Genomic DNA, 17,928 nt, shown 5'->3' with positions numbered 1-17,928 from the left:
CCTGGGCCGGCAGGCAGGGCCCGGGGCTCGACCACCTGCCGCGTTGGTGACCCTGCTGTGGTTTTCCTTCCCACCCCAGCGGGCCCGAACTCGAGCTGCCCCGGCTGGGGCAGTTCCCTGTCCCATGTGCAGCCATCGCGGGACCCCGTTGGCCGTGTCCTGCGGCCGGGCACGTGGCCGTGGCTTACCTCCAGGTCTGTGACAGCGCCTGGGGCCTCCGGCGGGAGGAATGCCACATCTTCCAGACCATAGACATGTTCGGTGAGTCCTCCCGGGGCACGGTGTCCCCGCTGAGCCACTGGGGCTCATCCCTGGACAGCGCCAGTCTTCCTTCGCGGAGCCAGCCGCGAGGCTGAGTCCCGGGGCACAGGGCCGCCTGAAGCGGGGGGGCGGGTGGAGGGGGGGGCCGGCACACAGGGCCCGGGTCTTGTGAGACCCCATGGGTGGTGGGTGTGAAGCATATCCACGTTCACTGCGGTGTCCGGGTCGGGCCTGCCTCTGGGGTGTGGGTCACACTGTTTGGCCCTGCCTGACACGCAGCCTGCCAGGTCCCGCGGGGCACGTGGTTGCGGCCCCAGAGGCTATTCCAGGGCAGGGCCAGCGCCCGCAAGCCTGCGCGCTTCACAGGCTGCCTAGGAAGAGGGGGCCACGCCAGCAGCCTTCAGCCTGCTTCCTTGCCAACCCGCAGACAGCCCCTGAAAGCCGCAGCTCCCAGCTGTGGCAAGCAGACAAGTGGTCCCTGGCTTTCGCATCAGCTGGCGGAGCGCCGAGCGCCAGAGCGCTCTGGAACCACAGCTCTGCGTGCCCTGGGTGTTCCGTGTGCCGGGGGGAGGCCTGAGTCGCCGGCCTCGACGCCTCTCCCAGCGACCACGGCATTCTGGGAAGCCCGGCAGTTGAGAGACCCAGGGGTCCTGTGGGTGTTGGGTGTCCCCCGCCCAGCGACTGGCAGGGCGGGCAGGGAGAGTCCGCTGTCCCGCCTACGCTGCCCTTGGAATTGTGTGGGTCGGGGTTAGATTTCTGCTGTCGGCAGCCCAGGGCGGAGATGGGCGCCCCGGGACACTGAGCTGGGGTCCGGTGCGTGTGAAGGCTTCCTTAGGGCCCTGCCCCGTGAGGTGGGGCGGTTGAAGGGCGGTCCAGAGCCCCCATGGCAGGCGGGCGCCAGTCCAGGCCAGTGCCTGGAGACTCAGCGCCCTGCCTCCAGGCAAGCCTCGAGCCACCAAGACGACGGGCCGTCCTTTAGGGGGTGTGGACGTCCTGGCCTGTGCGTGGGTAAGCCTAGTCCTCAGTGGGGCCTTCCCTGTCTCATTCGATTCGCAGTCGGCCCGACGGCTCTGGATCGGGAGCGGCCTTCCCTAGGTCCTGCCCTGCCCAGGTAGGTCTCCCGACCCCGTGAAGGCCCCGCCCCGGGGCTGGGATCCCGGGCAGACTTCCCCGCTATCCCGGGAGGCCCAGGGCTGGGCCGCGTGGTGCCCGCACACCCACTGCCCCCCTCGGCCCCGTGTGTCTATGGGCCCGGTGGCAGCACGGCCTCCAAGCGTGCGAGTGACACGGAGGGGGCTGTGGCCTGCCCCCACCCCTGGGGAGGCTGTCCCGGGATCCCTGCGCACCCAGTGGCCCCATAGGACGTCCTGCGGTCCGGGTGGCTGTCCCGCTTTCCACGCGGAGGCTGGCCCGCAGGCACGACCCAACCACATCACTCAGCCTTCGGTGGGCGGCACGGGGACGGACGGGTCCTCGGGGAATCCTGGGCCACTCCACAGAGGCTGCGGAGGCAGACTGTGGTGGGGGAGGGGTTCTGACGGTGGCCCGAGGGCTGTCCCACCTCGACAAGCCAGGTGCATTGGTGGTGCCAGGTGCGGCCTGGGCAGTCGATGCGTGCCGCCAGAGCTCCTGCGTGGGTCCTGGAGTGCTTTTGGGCGGGGTCAGAGCTCTGGGGTCCGAGTCCATTGTCTGCCCGGCCCCGGCCCCGGGCCCGGGCCCGGCCCGGCCCGGCCGTGTCTGCGGCTCAGTCCGCGGCTGTCTCCAGCAACCCCTGCAGAGCTGAGAGCTGGCCTGTGGCGGGGGACGAGGACCGCCTCTGGGGCCCACGTGCCCATAGCCACGCAGGCACTGGCTTCCCTGGGCCGTCAGGCAGGGCCCGGGTGTCGACCACCTGCCGCGTTGGTGACCCTGCTGTGGTTTTCCTTCCCACCCCAGCGGGCCTGAACTCGAGCTGCCCCGGCTGGGGCAGTTCCCTGTCCCATGTGCAGCCATCGCGGGACCCCGTTGGCCGTGTCCTGTGGCCGGGCACGTGGCCGTGGCTTACCTCCAGGTCTGTGACAGCGCCTGGGGCCTCCGGCGGGAGGAATGCCACATCTTCCAGACCATAGACATGTTCGGTGAGTCCTCCCGGGGCACGGTGTCCCCGCTGAGCCACTGGGGCTCGTCCCTGGACAGCGCCAGTCTTCCTTCGCGGAGCCAGCCGCGAGGCTGAGTCCCGAGACACAGGGCCGCCTGAAGGGGGGGGAGCGGGTGGAGGGAGGGGCGGTCTTGTGAGACCCCATGGGTGGTGGGTGTGAAGCATATCCACGTTCACTGCGGTGTCCGGGTCGGTCCTGCAGTCTGGGGTGTGGGTCACACAGTTTGGCCCTGCCTGACACGCAGCCTGCCAGGTCCCGCGGGGCACTTCGTTGCCATATCCATGTTCACTTTGGTTTCTGGCTTGGGCCGGCCCCCTGAGTTGGGACACAATGTTTGGCCCTGAGATACAGCCTGCCAGGTAGGCTCTTCCAGGGCAGCTGCCTGCAAGCCTGTGTGCTTCAGGTTGGCTAGGACGCAGGGTGCACTACAGCAGCCTTCCACCTGCTTCCTACACAACCTGGAGACACCCCCTGAAATCCGCAGCTCCCAGCTCTCGCATGTTCCTGAAGCTTTGGCCATGATGGTGAGTACTCCCATGGAAATGTGCTCCTTTGAGCCTCACAGTGTCTCTCTAGTTCATAGCCATGTGTCCACCCTGCTGCCGCTTGTCCTGAATCAGTATGGCAGAATGTGATGGGCTGAAGCAAGGCACCGTGCCTAATGGTGTGAGTCCCCAGCTTGTAGCGTCTGGAGTATCTCTCTGGTCAGTGCGGGTCTGCTGGTTGGTTCACCCCCTGGACTTTGAGTTATACCTGTATCCCCTGAGATCTCCACCATGAGTTCATTTCATGTCATGTCATCCTAAGCACCTCCTCCATTGAGAGTTGTGGAGTTGTGAGGCCCAAGGCCTCTCCTGTGTGACATTCATGCGTTGGTGTCTCTCACTTGGTTGATTCCTTGATTCTTAGGTCTTGCCTGGCTCCACTTGGCTGTGCTCTCAGGTCATGGTACCCAAGGCAGGTGGAGCAACATCACACTGGCCTCTGGGCCTCCCACCGGTGAGGCACCAGTGAGGTACCTGTCTGGACTGTGGTGTAGGAGCAAAGGACATATGTGCCAATTGCTGTCTCCCCTGAGATTCATGCCCTGATTGGCACTCCCTTCTGGCCATGGTCCCAGGTGTCCTCATCCACCTCTGGCTCCTAGAAATCCCTGAAGTAAACCACGTGGATGAGTAAGTTCATGAGTCCTCTAGAAAGCTTACCCAATCGTCAGTGTTCCACCACCCACCACCAGGCTCTGTATTTAAACCTTCGGCCTGAGAGGGCCTGCTGATGTAGAAGGTTTCTGGGTGGCTCCAGAAGTCCCAGTGGACCAGAGGCTCTATAGACTTGATGGCTCTGTTCAGTGGCAGTACACACACACAAAATGGTGTGTCACCGGCACCTGAACACCGGATGGGAGAGGACTGGATTTCGGCCTTGCCTCCCGGAGGCCACTGAAGCTACTGGTGGTTGTGACATGGGCGGGTGGGGGGTTCTTAAGGTAGTCTAAGGGTTTGCACACACCCAGGACAGAGTAAGTGTACGTGATATCCTGCCAAAACACAGAGAAACCAAGAGAGTGGGATCCCCTGGCTCCCAGGAAGGTAGACTAGCTGGTGTCTTTATGGTTTACCCTTTTGTGGTCCTTATTGTGGTAAAACAGGTTAAGCCACCACCTGCAACACTGGCATCCCATTGGGTATCAGTTTGTGTCCCAGCTGCTTCAACTTCAACTAATGGCCGCTCTCTCTCTCTCTAACTCTGCATTTCAAAAAATAAATAAATAAATAAATAAATAAATAAATCTTTAAAAAACAAAAAAACTGGATGGCGCCGTGGCTCAATAGGCTAATCCTCTGCTGTGGCACCAGCACACCAGGTTCTAGTCCCAGTCAGAGTGCCAGATTCTATCCCGGTTGCTCCTCTTACTGTCCAGCTCTCTTGCTGTGGCCCGGGAGTGCAGTAGAGGATGGCCCAAGTGCTTGGGCCCTGCATCTGCATGGGAAACCAGGAGAAGCACCTGGCTCCTGGTTTCGGATCAGCGCGGTGCACTGGCCGCAGCACGCTGGCCGCAACGGCCATTGGGGGGTGAACCAATGGAAAAGGAAGACCTTTGTCTCTCTCTCTCACTGTCCACTCTGCCTGTCAAAAAACAAACAAACAAAAAGACTTACCTTTTTTTGCCTCCCTTGATATTCCTGAGTCAGACACTCACTCTCCCAATGCATGTAAATTTACCTGTAGCATTCCAGTCAGACACTGTGTGACACAGTTACTTGTACTGGGATCTTAATGTGCCTTTTACTGTCTGATTTTTATTTGTAGTGTACCAGATGTACGAAGAGAAGGTAGCAGGTTATCTTGGTCCTAACAAACCCAAGTAAGTCTCCAACTTCTGTTACTGCTTACTTTGTTTCAACACTTGGGGAATCTAACTCCAGGGAGAAAACAGCATGTGTTGGGGTGACTCACCGTTACCCCTCAAGCCCATAGCCGAATGTTTGTAGGAACAAAGTTATTCCTTATCATGTGAGCGACCTGCAAGTTTCCATTGTTTTCCCCACTCTCTCCCTTGGATTAACTACAGGGCAAGCGCAGGTCAACCAGCCTACTCAGGGAGTTTGGTCAGTCCTGGCCACTGCCCTGCCACACTCAAGGCAGGGTGATCCCTTTCTGCCCTCAGCTTGTTGCCCGTGTGTATTTTTGCCTTCCACTGATAACACAAAATGAGATGGGACCTGACCTCGTCAGATGGTGGGCAACAGGCTGGGGTGAGAAACCTGGGGTGCTAAAGCACCTTCTCAGCAGGTGCATCTTTGTGACTGAAGCCTGCACACTTCATGCCTTCATTGGTTTCTCACATGACCAGTAGTAGGTTCTGTTTGGCTCATTAGTATCAGTGGAGAGGGTGCCAATGGTGGGTGGCACAGCCTTTTTCCTGAGTAGCTCACTGCCCCTGTCCCTCAGTCTCGGGCTCTGTCTGCACTCCCACTGTGAGGCTTCAGCTTGATCAAGCAGTGAGCCACTGGATGGGCTCCCTTTCCTTTGGTGACAGAACCTTTGCCCTGCTGTTTAAGCCAGGAAGGTCGTGGGAAGATTGCTCCTTTTGTTAATTTCTTATTCCCTTCCGCACCTCCAGGGTCTGTCTGAAGCTGCCCAAACCAGAACAGCCTGAGTTCCTGCTCAGCCCAGTGGCGTGTCCATATCCATCTTTAACCATGCCATCACTTGTGGATTGCACCTGCCGCACTGCTGGCAGTGACTGGGGTCGTGTGCAGGTGCCACACTTCTGCCTGTTTGTTTCTGCTAGTGAGTATTCCCAAGGAAATTTGGCCAAGTTCATAATGATCTCCCTGTGTGAAAACAGGACATGTACCCTACACAGTTCTCCCCTTGCCATTCAGTGTAGTTTTGCACACCGAGCCTAAGGCACATTGTGTTCAGGGAGTTGTACGATAGAGTTAAGGCACCATCATCATTTAGTCTGCAGCCATTGCTTCCTGTTTGTCCAAATTCATGTACACATCACCCAGTATTTACTCTCATGTCTGTACTTAAATCCCTCCTCTCCTTTCAGGTGGCACATTGAAGGCTTGTCCTCAGAAACACTTGAATGGAATACTAGGTTGTCACCTGTCAAAGGTGCCAGTCTCACATGCAGAGTTGTGGGTGAGACTACAGGGATACACCTGTCTTCAAGTCCCAGTGGATCCGCAATTAGCCTCTGGTAGCAATGAGGCCAGGCATAGTGATTCCTCCAGCACTTGCAGCTTTGCAGAAAACATCGATTCAAGAAACCAGTTGTTGCTCCACAAAGGTAAGAAAGAAAAGGCCACAGGAAGCTTCCATTGATACATGGATTTTCACTGTGTATGGGTGAAGGAGACAATTCAGACCCCGTCGTGTTCTCTGAGGGTCAAGTTGAAGTCTGCAGTGCTGTAACATGGTAAAGTGAGCCAATGCCTGATTTTAAGCATCCGCTCTGCCTCCAGGTCATCGGCTTCCCAAGTATTTTATGTTGAACTTGGCCAAGTTACTTATCACTGGCATTTATATCTCATCCCCCATTTCAGACTGTGCTGTTATTAAGCACCATAATTTCCAGAGTGACTGGCTAAGAATAGCTCAGTATCCTCTTTAGGTGTTTAGTGACTCGTCGTTTAATTTGCATATAGTTGAAGACTAACAAAGTGATCTTGTACTTTTGTTCCACGTGCAAATCAACCATGTTTGTAGTGTAACTTCCCAGGGACTGTCTTTGATAAGACAAGTGACTGACTTACTTTCCCTCCCTCCATCCCTCCCTCCCTCCCTTCCCTTTTCTGTCTCTCTCTCTATTTTTCCTTTCTCCCTCTGTTGCTCTTTTTTCTCCCTTCTATCTTCCTTCCCTCCCTCCCTTCTTTCCTTTCTCTCTTTCTCTCACTCTCACCCTCTCTTTCTCTTTCCTTCTTTCTCTTTCTCCTTTCATTCTTGCTTCCTCAACATTCCCTTCTAAGCCAATTTTCCTCTGTCAGACACTTTCAGCCACAAGGTGAGAGCCATATTCTTGTCAGTGTACATTCTAGGCCCTCACCTTGGTTTCCTGATTAATTCAACTTATTTTCTGGTCCCCTCTCTTTTTGAAATGAACAGGAGCCTTCATACATGAAGTGATCGGGCTCGTTTCTGACTCTTCCTGGAATTTATCAGCTCCGCTCATCTCCATAGCATGTCCCAGTTTCTTGCCCACAGTGATCCACTTCTGCTCAGATTTCCTTACAACTGAGCCTTGGACCCTCCTGCCCATCCTACCTGGATCCTGTCCATCCTTTTCCCTGCCTCTATGGTTGCCTGTGGCTTATGTCTGCTGCAGCCTACCTTCTAGAAAGGAGGGGACTGGTGTGCTCAGGAGGAGGAATATGTCTCATGTGACAGTGACCACCAGTTGACTCTTTGGGAGAGGGCTCCTGGCCAGTGCTCAGTGAGAGGCAGGCATACATACTCTCTGCCACATGTGCCATGATACCTTGTCCCTCCCAACTCCTCTTTACTTCCCCTGATCTTTTACTTCTCCTTGGATTCTCACAGTACCAGCACAGCTCACCCACTGGCTCAGTCACTCTCTTCCTGTTCACACTCAAGGTCACTCTCTTCCTGTTCACATTCAAGGGATAATTGGCTGAGCAATGGTAGGTTCGAGGCAAGACTTTGCAGTCTAGGGTGCTTTGAAAGGGCTTTGCAGATTTTGACACCAACCATACTGTGCTTTCTATCTGGTGCATAGCAGGTTGTGTTACTGACAACATATATTTCTCTCACTCTTCCTAAATCTTTTTTTTTTTTATTTCCAACCTATTGTGAAAGCTGTCAGAATGCAGGAGCCCAAATTTCCAAAACCCCAGTTAAGGTCATTTTTTGATATAGTATGTACACACACACATGACACTGCGAGTGCTTCAGGATGTTCATGGAATGCCATGGGTGTTGTGGCATAGTGGATAACTGCCCCTTTGGGCTGTCCATGTTCTTTGTCAGTGTACCTAGGTACAAATTTATCTTCTGTCTCTGATCCAGCTCCTTGCTACTGTGTACCCTGGGAGGCAGCATGTGATGACTCAGTTAGTTGGGTGCCTGCCCTGGATGTGGGAGGCTGAGATAATGTTCCTGGCTCCTAGGTTTGGCCTAGCCCATTCTTAGCTGTTGCAGATATTTGGGGAGTGAAAAAGTACATGGTTGATTCCTCCCTCTCACTCTGACATTCTGTGTAACTGTCACTCTTGAATTTTCATTGAAATGAAAATAAATGGGGCCGGTCTCGTGGCGTAGTTGGTGAATCCTCCACCTGCGGTGCCAGCATCCCATATGGATGCTGGTTCTAGTCCCATCTGCCCCTTTTCCAATCCAGCTCTCTGCTATGGCTTGGTAAAGCAAGATGGTCCAAGTGCTTGGGCCCTTGTACCCACATGATAAACTGGGAGCAACCATCTGGCTCCTGGCTTTAGACAGGCAAATCTCCAACCATTGCTGCCATCTGAGGAGTGAACCAATGGAAGGAAGACCTTTCTCTGTCTCTCCCTCTCACTGTCTGTAACTCTCCCTCTCAAATAAAAATAAATAAATACATCTTTTTTAAAAAGAAAAAGGAAATAAATGTTTAAAAAGATGTTCATGGAAAATGGAATTAAACATGAGTTCTGTATGTCACAGAAACTTTTTGAAATCCTTGCACTGTGTGGTCATAATATGCATTTCCATAAACTTTCTAAAGAACACTCCAAAATATATTTGTCCTTGTATGTTCCTGAATTCCATGATATATATCATATTATTTTCAGTAATGTTACATATAATATGCTCATATGAAGTGTATAATGATACATGTTTTTCATCTTCTCCAATTTTCCTTATAATTTTGCTCTTATGGGTTTTCCTATGACTTTTATATAACTCAATTTTTAGGTGACATCTCCATTCCTAGTAGCACAACCTCTGTCTAGTATGATTAGCCCTTGCTTTTGTCCTATGAATCTGAGAACTATTTGTTTTCATTTGCTCCAATTTTCTTAATTTTTTTTTGTCAAACAGCAGTAGGTTTGCCTATTGGCAATCTTATCCTGAAATCATTTCTAAGGAAGGCCAATGATAAGAAAATGCAAAAGCATCTCTATTGGCTTCCCTTGCCCCTTGGACTTTCTTGTCCAAGGTCACTTTGCTTATCCAGTGTCCACCTTGGTGGAAGTGTGTGTCAGAATAAGGTCATATTGGCTGGCGCTGCGGCTCACTAGACTAATCCTCTGCCTGCGGCGCCAGCACCCCAGATTCTAGTTCCGGATTGGGCACTGGATTCTGTCCCGTTTGCTCCTCTTCCAGTCCAGCTCTCTGCTGTGGCCCAGGAAGGCAGTGGAGAACGGCCCAAGTGCTTGGGCCCTGCACCCGCTTGGGAGACCAGGAGGAAGCACCTGGCTCCTGGCTTCAGATCGGCACAGTGCACTAGGGGGTGAACCAATGGAAGGAAGACCTTTCTCTCTCTCTCTCTCTCTCTCTCTCTCTCTCTCTCTCTGCCTAACTCTGCCTGTCAAAAAGAAAACAAAAGAATAAGGTCATATAACAGTGGATATTGTTGCCTGTGGTTTCATTTGCAGTGCCTGTTACTGATGGCTATCTTGCGAGCAATCCCAAGCAGGATAATACCATTGAGGGGTCAGCTACCAACAGCCATGCAAGCCAAGTCACTGCCCACCCTGTGGGCTCCGATGTCCTAAGAAAAGAGATGATCCAAAGAAAATGCCATTTTAGCAAATGGAGATTATCATACCGTATCCCTGGATTTCCACTTGAGGTGCAGAGGTAATCACGACTGTTATTCTTAGATGCATTTATTCTGTATTGCTCTCTCTATATATGAGTGCTTTACCTCATTTCCCTCCCCCCAATTTTTTCTTTCCCTGATTTGTTCTCTCCATCATCTGCAGTAACTTCTGTCTAGTCTTCCTTCTATTTTCCATTTGTAATGGCAGGGGAATGTGCCCTGGTTCTTGATTTCTTTCAATATAGAAATAGGGAAAGAGTCCAAGATGCAAAGTCGTAGTATTTTATTAGGCCAGTGAGAGAACAAAGGGAGGTGGGAGAAAGCTGCAGAGCTAGATGTCCAGTAGGGGAGTGTAATCGTGGGTCTCTAATAGGTACCCTAACTTCAGTTTCATCTGTGTCACTGGTGTGGCCACCAGGACATGGGTGTGGGAGTCACTGGGCTGTGATCTACCTGGGAAGGGGCTGTGGTAGGAGGGGTCCAGCCATTCCGTGCATTTTTTGAGCACTGAAGGCACATGACTGGTAGAGTCCTGGTGAGCATGCAAAATGGGAAGCATCATAAGTGGGGGAGAAGGGAAATTCACCAGCTTCCAGAGCATGCCTGTCCCTGCCTAAATCCTCCTATCATTACACATGGATTGCCAACCAGTCACTGTGATCTGCATCTCCTTGGCTGTACTCTAAGCTCTGCTCTTTCCCCATAGCTGCTGTCCTCATTATCCCACTCACAGACCTAGAGTCAAATTTGCCTTCAGATCCAGTGTTCAAGGGATTACCATGACCCAGTAGCCACACTTCAGGGACACACTCAAGCTACAATGAGGCAGACTTCATTAGATGGTACAATAAAGAGACATTGGTCAAAAGGTAAACTTAAGGGAGGGTGTTATGGCACATGCAGTCAAGCCACAGCTTGGGATGCCTGCATCCGTATTGGTGTGCTGCCTCAAACCCTGGCTACTGTACTTGCAATCTAGCTTCATAGTAATGGTTCTGGGAAATACATGGATGATGACCCACATATTTGGGTCCCTGCCACCTAGTTCTGCACTCCTAACTAGTGAATCAGTATATTTAAGTTCTTTCTCCCTCTGTTTCTATTCTTTCACTCTTTGTCTTTCCTTCTCTCTGTCACTTTGTCTTTCAAATAAACAAATGAATGTTTTAAAAAAGACAACCCTCTAATATTCACACAAAATATTATTTTCTAAATTAGACATAAGCACAGGGCTTCAAAAAATGTGTAGAGCAAGACAAGCTTAGACATTCTGACTTCTCCTACTAGTTTTGGGTCTGGTTTGCCGCAGTTTTTCTGGATCCTTGAGATGCATTGATAGCTCATTTGTTTGGTGCCTTTCTAATTTCTTGATGTAGGCACCTATTGCTATAGACTTTCCTCTTAACACTTTTTTGCTGTATCCCATAAGTTTTGATATGTTGTGTTGTTACCTTCATTTGCTTCCAAAAAGTTTTTGATTTCTCTTTTGATTTCTTCTATGACCCACTGTTCATTCAGGAGCATGTTGTTCAGTCTCCAGGTATTTGCATATGCTCTAGGAATTCCCGAGTTGCTAATTTCCAGCTTCATTCCATTGTGATCTGAGAAGATGCATTGTATGACTTGGATTCTTTTGAATTTGCTGAGACTTGTTTTATGGCCTCGTATGTGCTCAATCCTAGAGTTTCCATGCACTGCTGAGAAGAATGTACATTCTGCAAGTATAGGATTAAAGGTTCTGTAGATATCTGTTAAATCCATTTGGTCTGTAGTGTCGATTCAATCTGCTGTTTCCTTGTTGATTTTTCTGTCTGGTTGATCTGTCCATTACTGAAAGTGGAGTATTGAAGTCCCCCAATACTATTGTATTGGAGTCTAAGTCTCCCTTTAAGTTCCTTAACATATCTTTTAAATAACCCAGTGCCCTGTAATTAGGTGCATATAAGTTTATAATAGTTACATCTCCCTGTGGAATTGATGCCTTAATCATTATGTAGTGCCCCTCTTTGTCTCTCTTAACAGTTTTTGTGTTACAGTTTATTTTGTCTGATATTAAGATGGCTACACCAGCCCTTTTTTGGTTTCTGTTGGCGTGGAATATCTTTTTCCAACCTTTCACTTTCAGTCTGCATGCACTTTTGTTGGAAAGATGTGTTTCTTGTAAGCAGCAAATAGATGGGTTTCTTTTTTAATCCATTCAGCCAGTCTGTGTCTTTTAACTGGGGAGTTGAGGCCATTAACGTTCAGTGTGACTATTGATAAGTAGTGACTTTGCCCTGCCATTTTCCCAAAGATATTTCTAATATATACTTTGACTTTCTGTGATCTTTTACTGAGAAATTTTCTTCCTTTACCTTCTTTCGTATTGATGACCGTGTTTCTGTGTGTAACACATCTTTAAGCATCTTTTGCAGGGCTGGACAAGTGGTGACACATTCTTTCAATTTCTGTTTTCTGTGAAAGTTTTTTATTTCACCTTCATTCACAAATGAGAGCTTTGCAGGATATAATATCTAGGTTGGCAGATTCTCTCAGTACTTGGGTTTTTAATTTGTTCTATTGAATTCTTCATTTCATTTCAATTTCTTTTCAATATCTCAATTTCATGTTCTATTAAATTCCTCATTTCATTTTGATTCTTCAAGATTTCATTTTTACAAGAGAAATTTTCTGTCTTGTCCTTCATGGATTTCAGCAGTTCATGCATTTGTTTTAGATTACATCTCAATATTCTTATCATAAATTTTTTGTTCCATTTCTTGCATTTCTTCCATCTCATCATCTTCTTAATCTTGTATTGGAGTGTCATTTTCTTTCGGGAGCATCATGTTTTCTTCCTTTTTCTTGTTTCCTCGATTTTTCCGTTGTTGTTTGGCATTGTGGAAATATGCTTTGGTTTCTTCTTTTTTTTTCACTATGGTGGCTTTTCTTGTTATACTATGACTCTAGATTAAGTGGACTGTCTGTGGTTGGTGTGGCCAGAGAGCTCTGTTCAGTTCTTCAGGGTTAAGGGTGTGCTTAAGGTGACACACCCAGGTTTGGCGTGGTAAATCAATCTCCCTTTCCCCTACCTCTTTCTTTGTCTCTCTCTCTCTCTTTCTCTCTCTCTCTTTTTAATCAGAAGGGAAGTAATCAGCTGAACACTTCTCCTCGATGGCAATCAGTGCCTGAGCGCTATCCCCAGTGTATACAATATTCATCTGCTCTGTCCCAAGAACCACACAAAAGATCTGTGCAGTCCTCAGTGTAAGCTTAGAATCCCCTGCAATGTCTCTCACTGGGTAGCCAGGGCCTCCCGAGCTTGTGGCATCTCCCAACAAGACTACTCACATCTCAGCCAAACCATGAGTTCTCCCACACACCCCACACACCCTCCGTTGTGTTTTTTTTTTTTTTTTCACAGTCCTGGTTCATAAGTTCCACACATTCACTAGGTCTTAGTCTCTTGTTATTACTCCCCACCAGAGTCAGGTTTTTCCGCTTGGGTGGGCACAGCCCCAAGCTGGTGCAACTGTTATGTATGTCCAAAATGGCGCCTGCTGTATTGTCTCACTCGCTTTTGTAAGGTGTGTGGAGAGTGAATCGTGTCCATACCATCCCTTTTATTTTTTCTCTCTTCTAGTTAGGCTTGTGTACTTTCCCTCATGGGGCTACAAGCCTTGTTCCCTCTAGGTTCTTCCTGCTGCTTTTCCACCAGTGTCACGGGCTACTATGGTTTTGTCTCACCTCTCTTTCCAGCGCTAGTGCAGAGACAGCAGCTGGGGTCCCGAACCGTGGGAGTCCGTGCCCTCCACGTAGATCCACGGTGTCCCTCTAATTCCAGAAGACTTTCCTCTACTGTTTTTTCCCTATCTGTTCCCTAAGACTACACTGTCTCCACTTTTAATAAACTGTATTTTCCTGGACTTTCAGTGAGCTCCTTCCCTATTCCATCATCTTGGAACTTCCACCAACTTCTGTCTTTTTTATCTCTCAATGCCAATTTCAAATATTCAGGTAAAAATCTCGAAAATGAGTTATTTGACATTTTGTGATCTGATGGTTGTTTATAGCCCTTGTCTCTATTGTTAAGGAACATTGTTTTTTTTTTTTCTTCTTACTGTTTGTTGAACTCTTACTTAGTGTAGGATTAATTTTATGAGTATAAAGTAAACTGAAAGTAGATAATTGTAAATCTTGAGAGAGTGAATAAGAGAGGAAGGAGGAGGAAGTATAGGAGTGTGGACAGGGGGAAGGGTAGGATGGGAAGTCTCACCATGTTCCTAAATCTGTATATATGAAACGTATACACTTGAATAAATTAAAATAAAAAAGAGAATGAGTTAGTTATTGAACATGAGACCACAAAATAGAGCAGCTCATTGTAGTGAGTTAACTCGGGGCAAACCCATGAAGATCCAAGAAGATAAGCAAGGCCCAGGCCAATCTTTGCTCCAGTGATTCTAATTGAGAACGAGCCTCCTTGCCTTGGGCAAGTAAAGTGAGAAGGAGAGTGACCTCCCTCAGTCTGTCAGAGGGAAGATGAAAAACTTGAAGGCCAGGGGGGATGAAGTTCATGTTTAATAGATGGAAGGAAAGGAAAGGAATGGGATAAAGTAGGTGAGGACTGTTGAGCAGTTCTAAATGACGCTGTGCTTTTAGTAAACTCTGGGTACACTTTGAACTAGCTTGGATGCTTTGACCCAGTACCCTGGATTCTGTCTTCAATGGACAGGGAAAGGCCAACGTTCAATTTCCTGTCCTCTTGGTTAACTCCCTTGGAGTTTGACTTTATTCCTTTTTCTCCTGGACAAAACACTTGCCAGATTTCTCTCTAAGGCCTTATTCCTATTTCTATGTACTCAAGGTGACTCAACAGCCTCTTAAGACTATTGAAGCCTCCAGATTGAATTTTCTCCTCTCCATTCTTCAGATTTCTTTTTTTTTTTTTTTTTGACAGGCAGAGTGGACAGTGAGAGAGAGAGACAGAGAGAAAGGTCTTCCTTTGCCGTTGGTTCACCCTCCAATGGCCGCCGCGGCTGGCGCGCTGCGGCCGGCACACCGCGCTGATCCGATGGCAGGAGTCAGGAGCCAGGTGCTTTTCCTGGTCTCCCATGGGGTGCAGGGCCCAAGCACCTGGGCCATCCTCCACTGCACTCCCTGGCCACAGCAGAGAGCTGGCCTGGAAGAGGGGCAACCTGGACAGAATCCGGCGCCCCGACCGGGACTAGAACCCGGTGTGCCGGTGCCGCTAGGCGGAGGATTAGCCTAGTGAGCCGCGGCGCCGGCCCATTCTTCAGATTTCTAAAAAAGAGCTGGAGACAAGGATTAAGAACAATTCTTATGTCTTTAGTTACATCTCTTTTGTTAAAGGACAGACTGGACTTGGATGTTTCTGAGATTACCGTTGGCTCACACATCTACTCTATTCCCATAGTCACCTATTCTTCCCTCTGAAACACAGAATTATAATAGTTGAATTTACTGAAGGAGGTCCCTTCGCTTTCAACTGTCTTTCTGAATGTGCATGATTGGTGCTAGGAACATCTATCCTTAAGAGATGGGAAAAAGCATTGGCAAGACCATGGAGAAGGATTAGGAGGAAAATGGGTGTTATCACCAGCTTCTAGTTAGAAGAGTGCAGGACCAGGCCGGCGCCGTGGCTCACTTGGCTAATCCTCCACCTGCAGTGCCAGCACCCCTGGTTCTAGTCCCAGTTGGGGCGCCAGATTCTGTCCCGGTTGCTCCTCTTCCAGTCCAGCTATCTGCTGTGGCCCAGGAAGGCAGTGGAGGATGGCCCAAGTGCTTGGGCCCCGCACCCCATGGGAGACCAGGGCGGGTATGGAGGGGGAGCACCTGGCTCCTAGCTTCGGATCAGTGTAGCGCGCCGGTCATAGCAGCCATTTGGAGAATGAATCAACAGAAGGAAGACCTTTCTCTCTGTCTCTCTCTTTCTCTCACTGTCCAACTCTGCCTGTCCATAAAAAAAAAAAAAGTGTGCAGGACTCCCATATTATGCATCACAGGCTGGACTCTAAGTTTAGGGAGGCATTCTACCTTGTAGGTATCATTTTCCCACTTCAGTCAACCTGAAGCTCATCTTCTCCACATGTTTCTCTGTCTCTGGCTTCTGTGACTACTGGGCAATCCCTCCAGACTCAGCTATCAGCAAGACCTGACCTCTTATTGAATTTCTCTCTCTTTCTCTGTCTCCCTCTCAGATATCAGGAACTGCTGGAGCTACAGGGACCTGCACTGGCTACAATGAAAGGGTGCAAATAAAAGTAGCTTTCCTCATTAATGAGCAACATCTTGATAGAAAATCCAGTCATGTCCTACCCTATCCACTCAAGATTTGTTCTCCATCAGGATGGAAGACATTGTTTCAGTCTCATATTATTGTTACCACCTAAGGACACCTAGGCCTGAGACCTTAACTTGGGCACCTCTCAATTCTCACCACATAACCAACAAGATCTGGCAACATCCAGGAGTGAGTAACACGCTAAGTCAGACAAGTGTTGCCTCCAGCTAGAAGCAGAGTTTTTGCTGTTCAGCCTGAATTGAATGAAGAAGCATTTGTCAGACAACTACAGAATGCTGAGCATTGACCAACGGGTGTGGCTTTGACAGAAATTGTCAATGACAACAAAAAGAAGCGGTATTTTTTGCTTAAAGAGTACGTTACTGTATTCCTTTAGTCCTGTGGAAACAAAAGCATCTCCTCGCCTTGTTGTCACTGACAGTGGTGACATTACCTTGTTTTGGAGGGCATGTCAGTTTCTGGTCTCAGGAATTTGACAATTTCCTCATGATTCGCTTGGCCCTAAACATTACTCCCAAACAGTACTCCCTGTTACTTCACATCTGGAGGCAAAGCATGGACAGTTTGTCCATCAACATTACGGTCACACTAGGATTGGATATCAAGTTACAGTCATTTTGATATGTATCCAAAAGATACTTTACTCTTATATTATCAAAAACCGTAGAGACTGGCAATTGAAGAATGTATAGATACTCTATTCTCTATTGATTTTTCTGCAGAGATTTTGCCACCAATTACTCATCTCCGCCTGGATTGGTTCTTATATTCATTTGTGTACATTGGAAATCTTCTATTTTATTATTTCTATATACTAATATTTATTGAATTTCTGTAGTATAAGTGAACATCCCTTCTATTATTCCATACCAATAAATATTTTGTTTTGTTTGCTATCATTGTGGTCCTGGTAATTATTTAAATTAAGTATTACAGTCGCCAGCAGCGTGGCTCACTAGGCTAATCCTCCACCTGCAGCACCAGCACGCTGGGTTCTAGTCCCGGTCAGGGCGCTGGATTCTGTCCTGCTTGCTCCTCTTCCAGTCCAAGCTCTCTGCTTTGGCCTAGAAGGGCAGTGGAGGATGCCTCAAGTGCTTGGGCCCTGTACCCACATGGAAGACCAGGAGGAAGCACCTGGCTCCTGGCTTTGGATTGGCGCAGCATGCCAGCCATGGCAGCCATTTGAGGGCTGAACTGATGGAAAGGAAGACCTTTCTCTCTGTCTCTCTCTCTCTCACTGTCTAACTCTGCCTGTCAAAAAATAAAATAAAATAAAATAAAAGTATTACAATCAATCCATTACTAACAAGATTGCTTTTGGTGAATATGGAAATATGCTTATTTCACTATTTATGTGATATTATAAATTCTCCTCAAGAGTGTGCTCTACTTAAAATATTGGGAGTTTGTTATTATCTTACCTTTTTTTTTCAATAGAGAAGCACTTTTCCTTTGACATTAGAATGAGCTAACACATACATGTGAGCTACTGTTTAGATGCCTGTGTCACATCTCTCAGCATATTACAGCTGCTATAACAAAATACCACACTCTACTTAGCTTATGAGATACAGAAACTTACTTCTCGTAGTTCTGCATGCTGGAAGGTCTGTGGTATTTGATGAGGGCTCCTTTCCTGGTATAAATGGTTTCTTCGGTGTATATCCTCACATGATAGCAGGTCAAGGTAGCTCCTGGCAGCCTACATTTTAAGAGAACTAATGATATTCATGAGGGCTCTGCCCTGATGATTTGATGAACTCTCAAAAGATGCCACTCCTAATACTAAGACTTTAGAGGTTAGTATTTGCACCTATTCATATAAGAGTCCACACACACACTTGGATCATGCCACCCCCTCTCTGATCTGACGAGCCAGGGGGGAAGCAGAAGGAGGATAGAGAGATAGGATATGGAAATTGGGGAGGGATAAGGATGGTGAGGTAAATATC

The 17,928-nt window shown here is 48.8% G+C and overlaps 1 protein-coding gene across 6 annotated transcripts; it reads left to right on the top strand.

Moving 5' to 3' along the window:
• The first annotated feature begins 2,226 nt into the window (after positions 1 to 2,226).
• Positions 2,227 to 16,872, top strand: LOC138844723 (NBPF family member NBPF4-like). Of its 6 annotated transcripts, none has more exons than XM_089309502.1 (7): positions 2,357 to 2,378; positions 3,309 to 3,398; positions 4,710 to 4,764; positions 5,524 to 5,693; positions 5,962 to 6,201; positions 9,506 to 9,710; positions 15,873 to 16,872. In XM_089309502.1, exons 1-7 carry the CDS (start codon positions 2,372 to 2,374, stop codon positions 15,931 to 15,933), a joined length of 828 nt encoding a protein of 275 aa, XP_089165628.1. In that variant the 5' UTR covers positions 2,357 to 2,371; the 3' UTR covers positions 15,934 to 16,872. The 6 variants fall into 6 exon arrangements, 3 of the variants coding, with proteins under 3 accessions (XP_089165630.1, XP_089165628.1, XP_089165629.1); XR_016217604.1 differs by lacking the exon at positions 2,357 to 2,378 and adding an exon at positions 3,051 to 3,065; XM_089309503.1 differs by lacking the exon at positions 9,506 to 9,710.
• Positions 16,873 to 17,928: the final 1,056 nt, after the last annotated feature.

Source organism: Oryctolagus cuniculus, chromosome 12 (genome assembly GCF_051225735.1).
Source record: "Oryctolagus cuniculus isolate XC-2025 breed Fujian yellow rabbit chromosome 12, ASM5122573v1, whole genome shotgun sequence".
Classification (NCBI taxonomy): domain Eukaryota; kingdom Metazoa; phylum Chordata; class Mammalia; order Lagomorpha; family Leporidae; genus Oryctolagus; species Oryctolagus cuniculus.
This window is presented reverse-complemented; position numbering and strand designations above follow the sequence as displayed.

Bases quoted from the DNA above. Each gene is read 5' to 3' on its own strand.
- LOC138844723 (XM_089309502.1), top strand. The intron at 4,765-5,523 runs GTAAGTCTCCAA...CCGCACCTCCAG, and splicing joins CTTGGTCCTAACAAACCCAA to GGTCTGTCTGAAGCTGCCCA. The intron at 5,694-5,961 runs GTGAGTATTCCC...CTCTCCTTTCAG, and splicing joins CTGCCTGTTTGTTTCTGCTA to GTGGCACATTGAAGGCTTGT.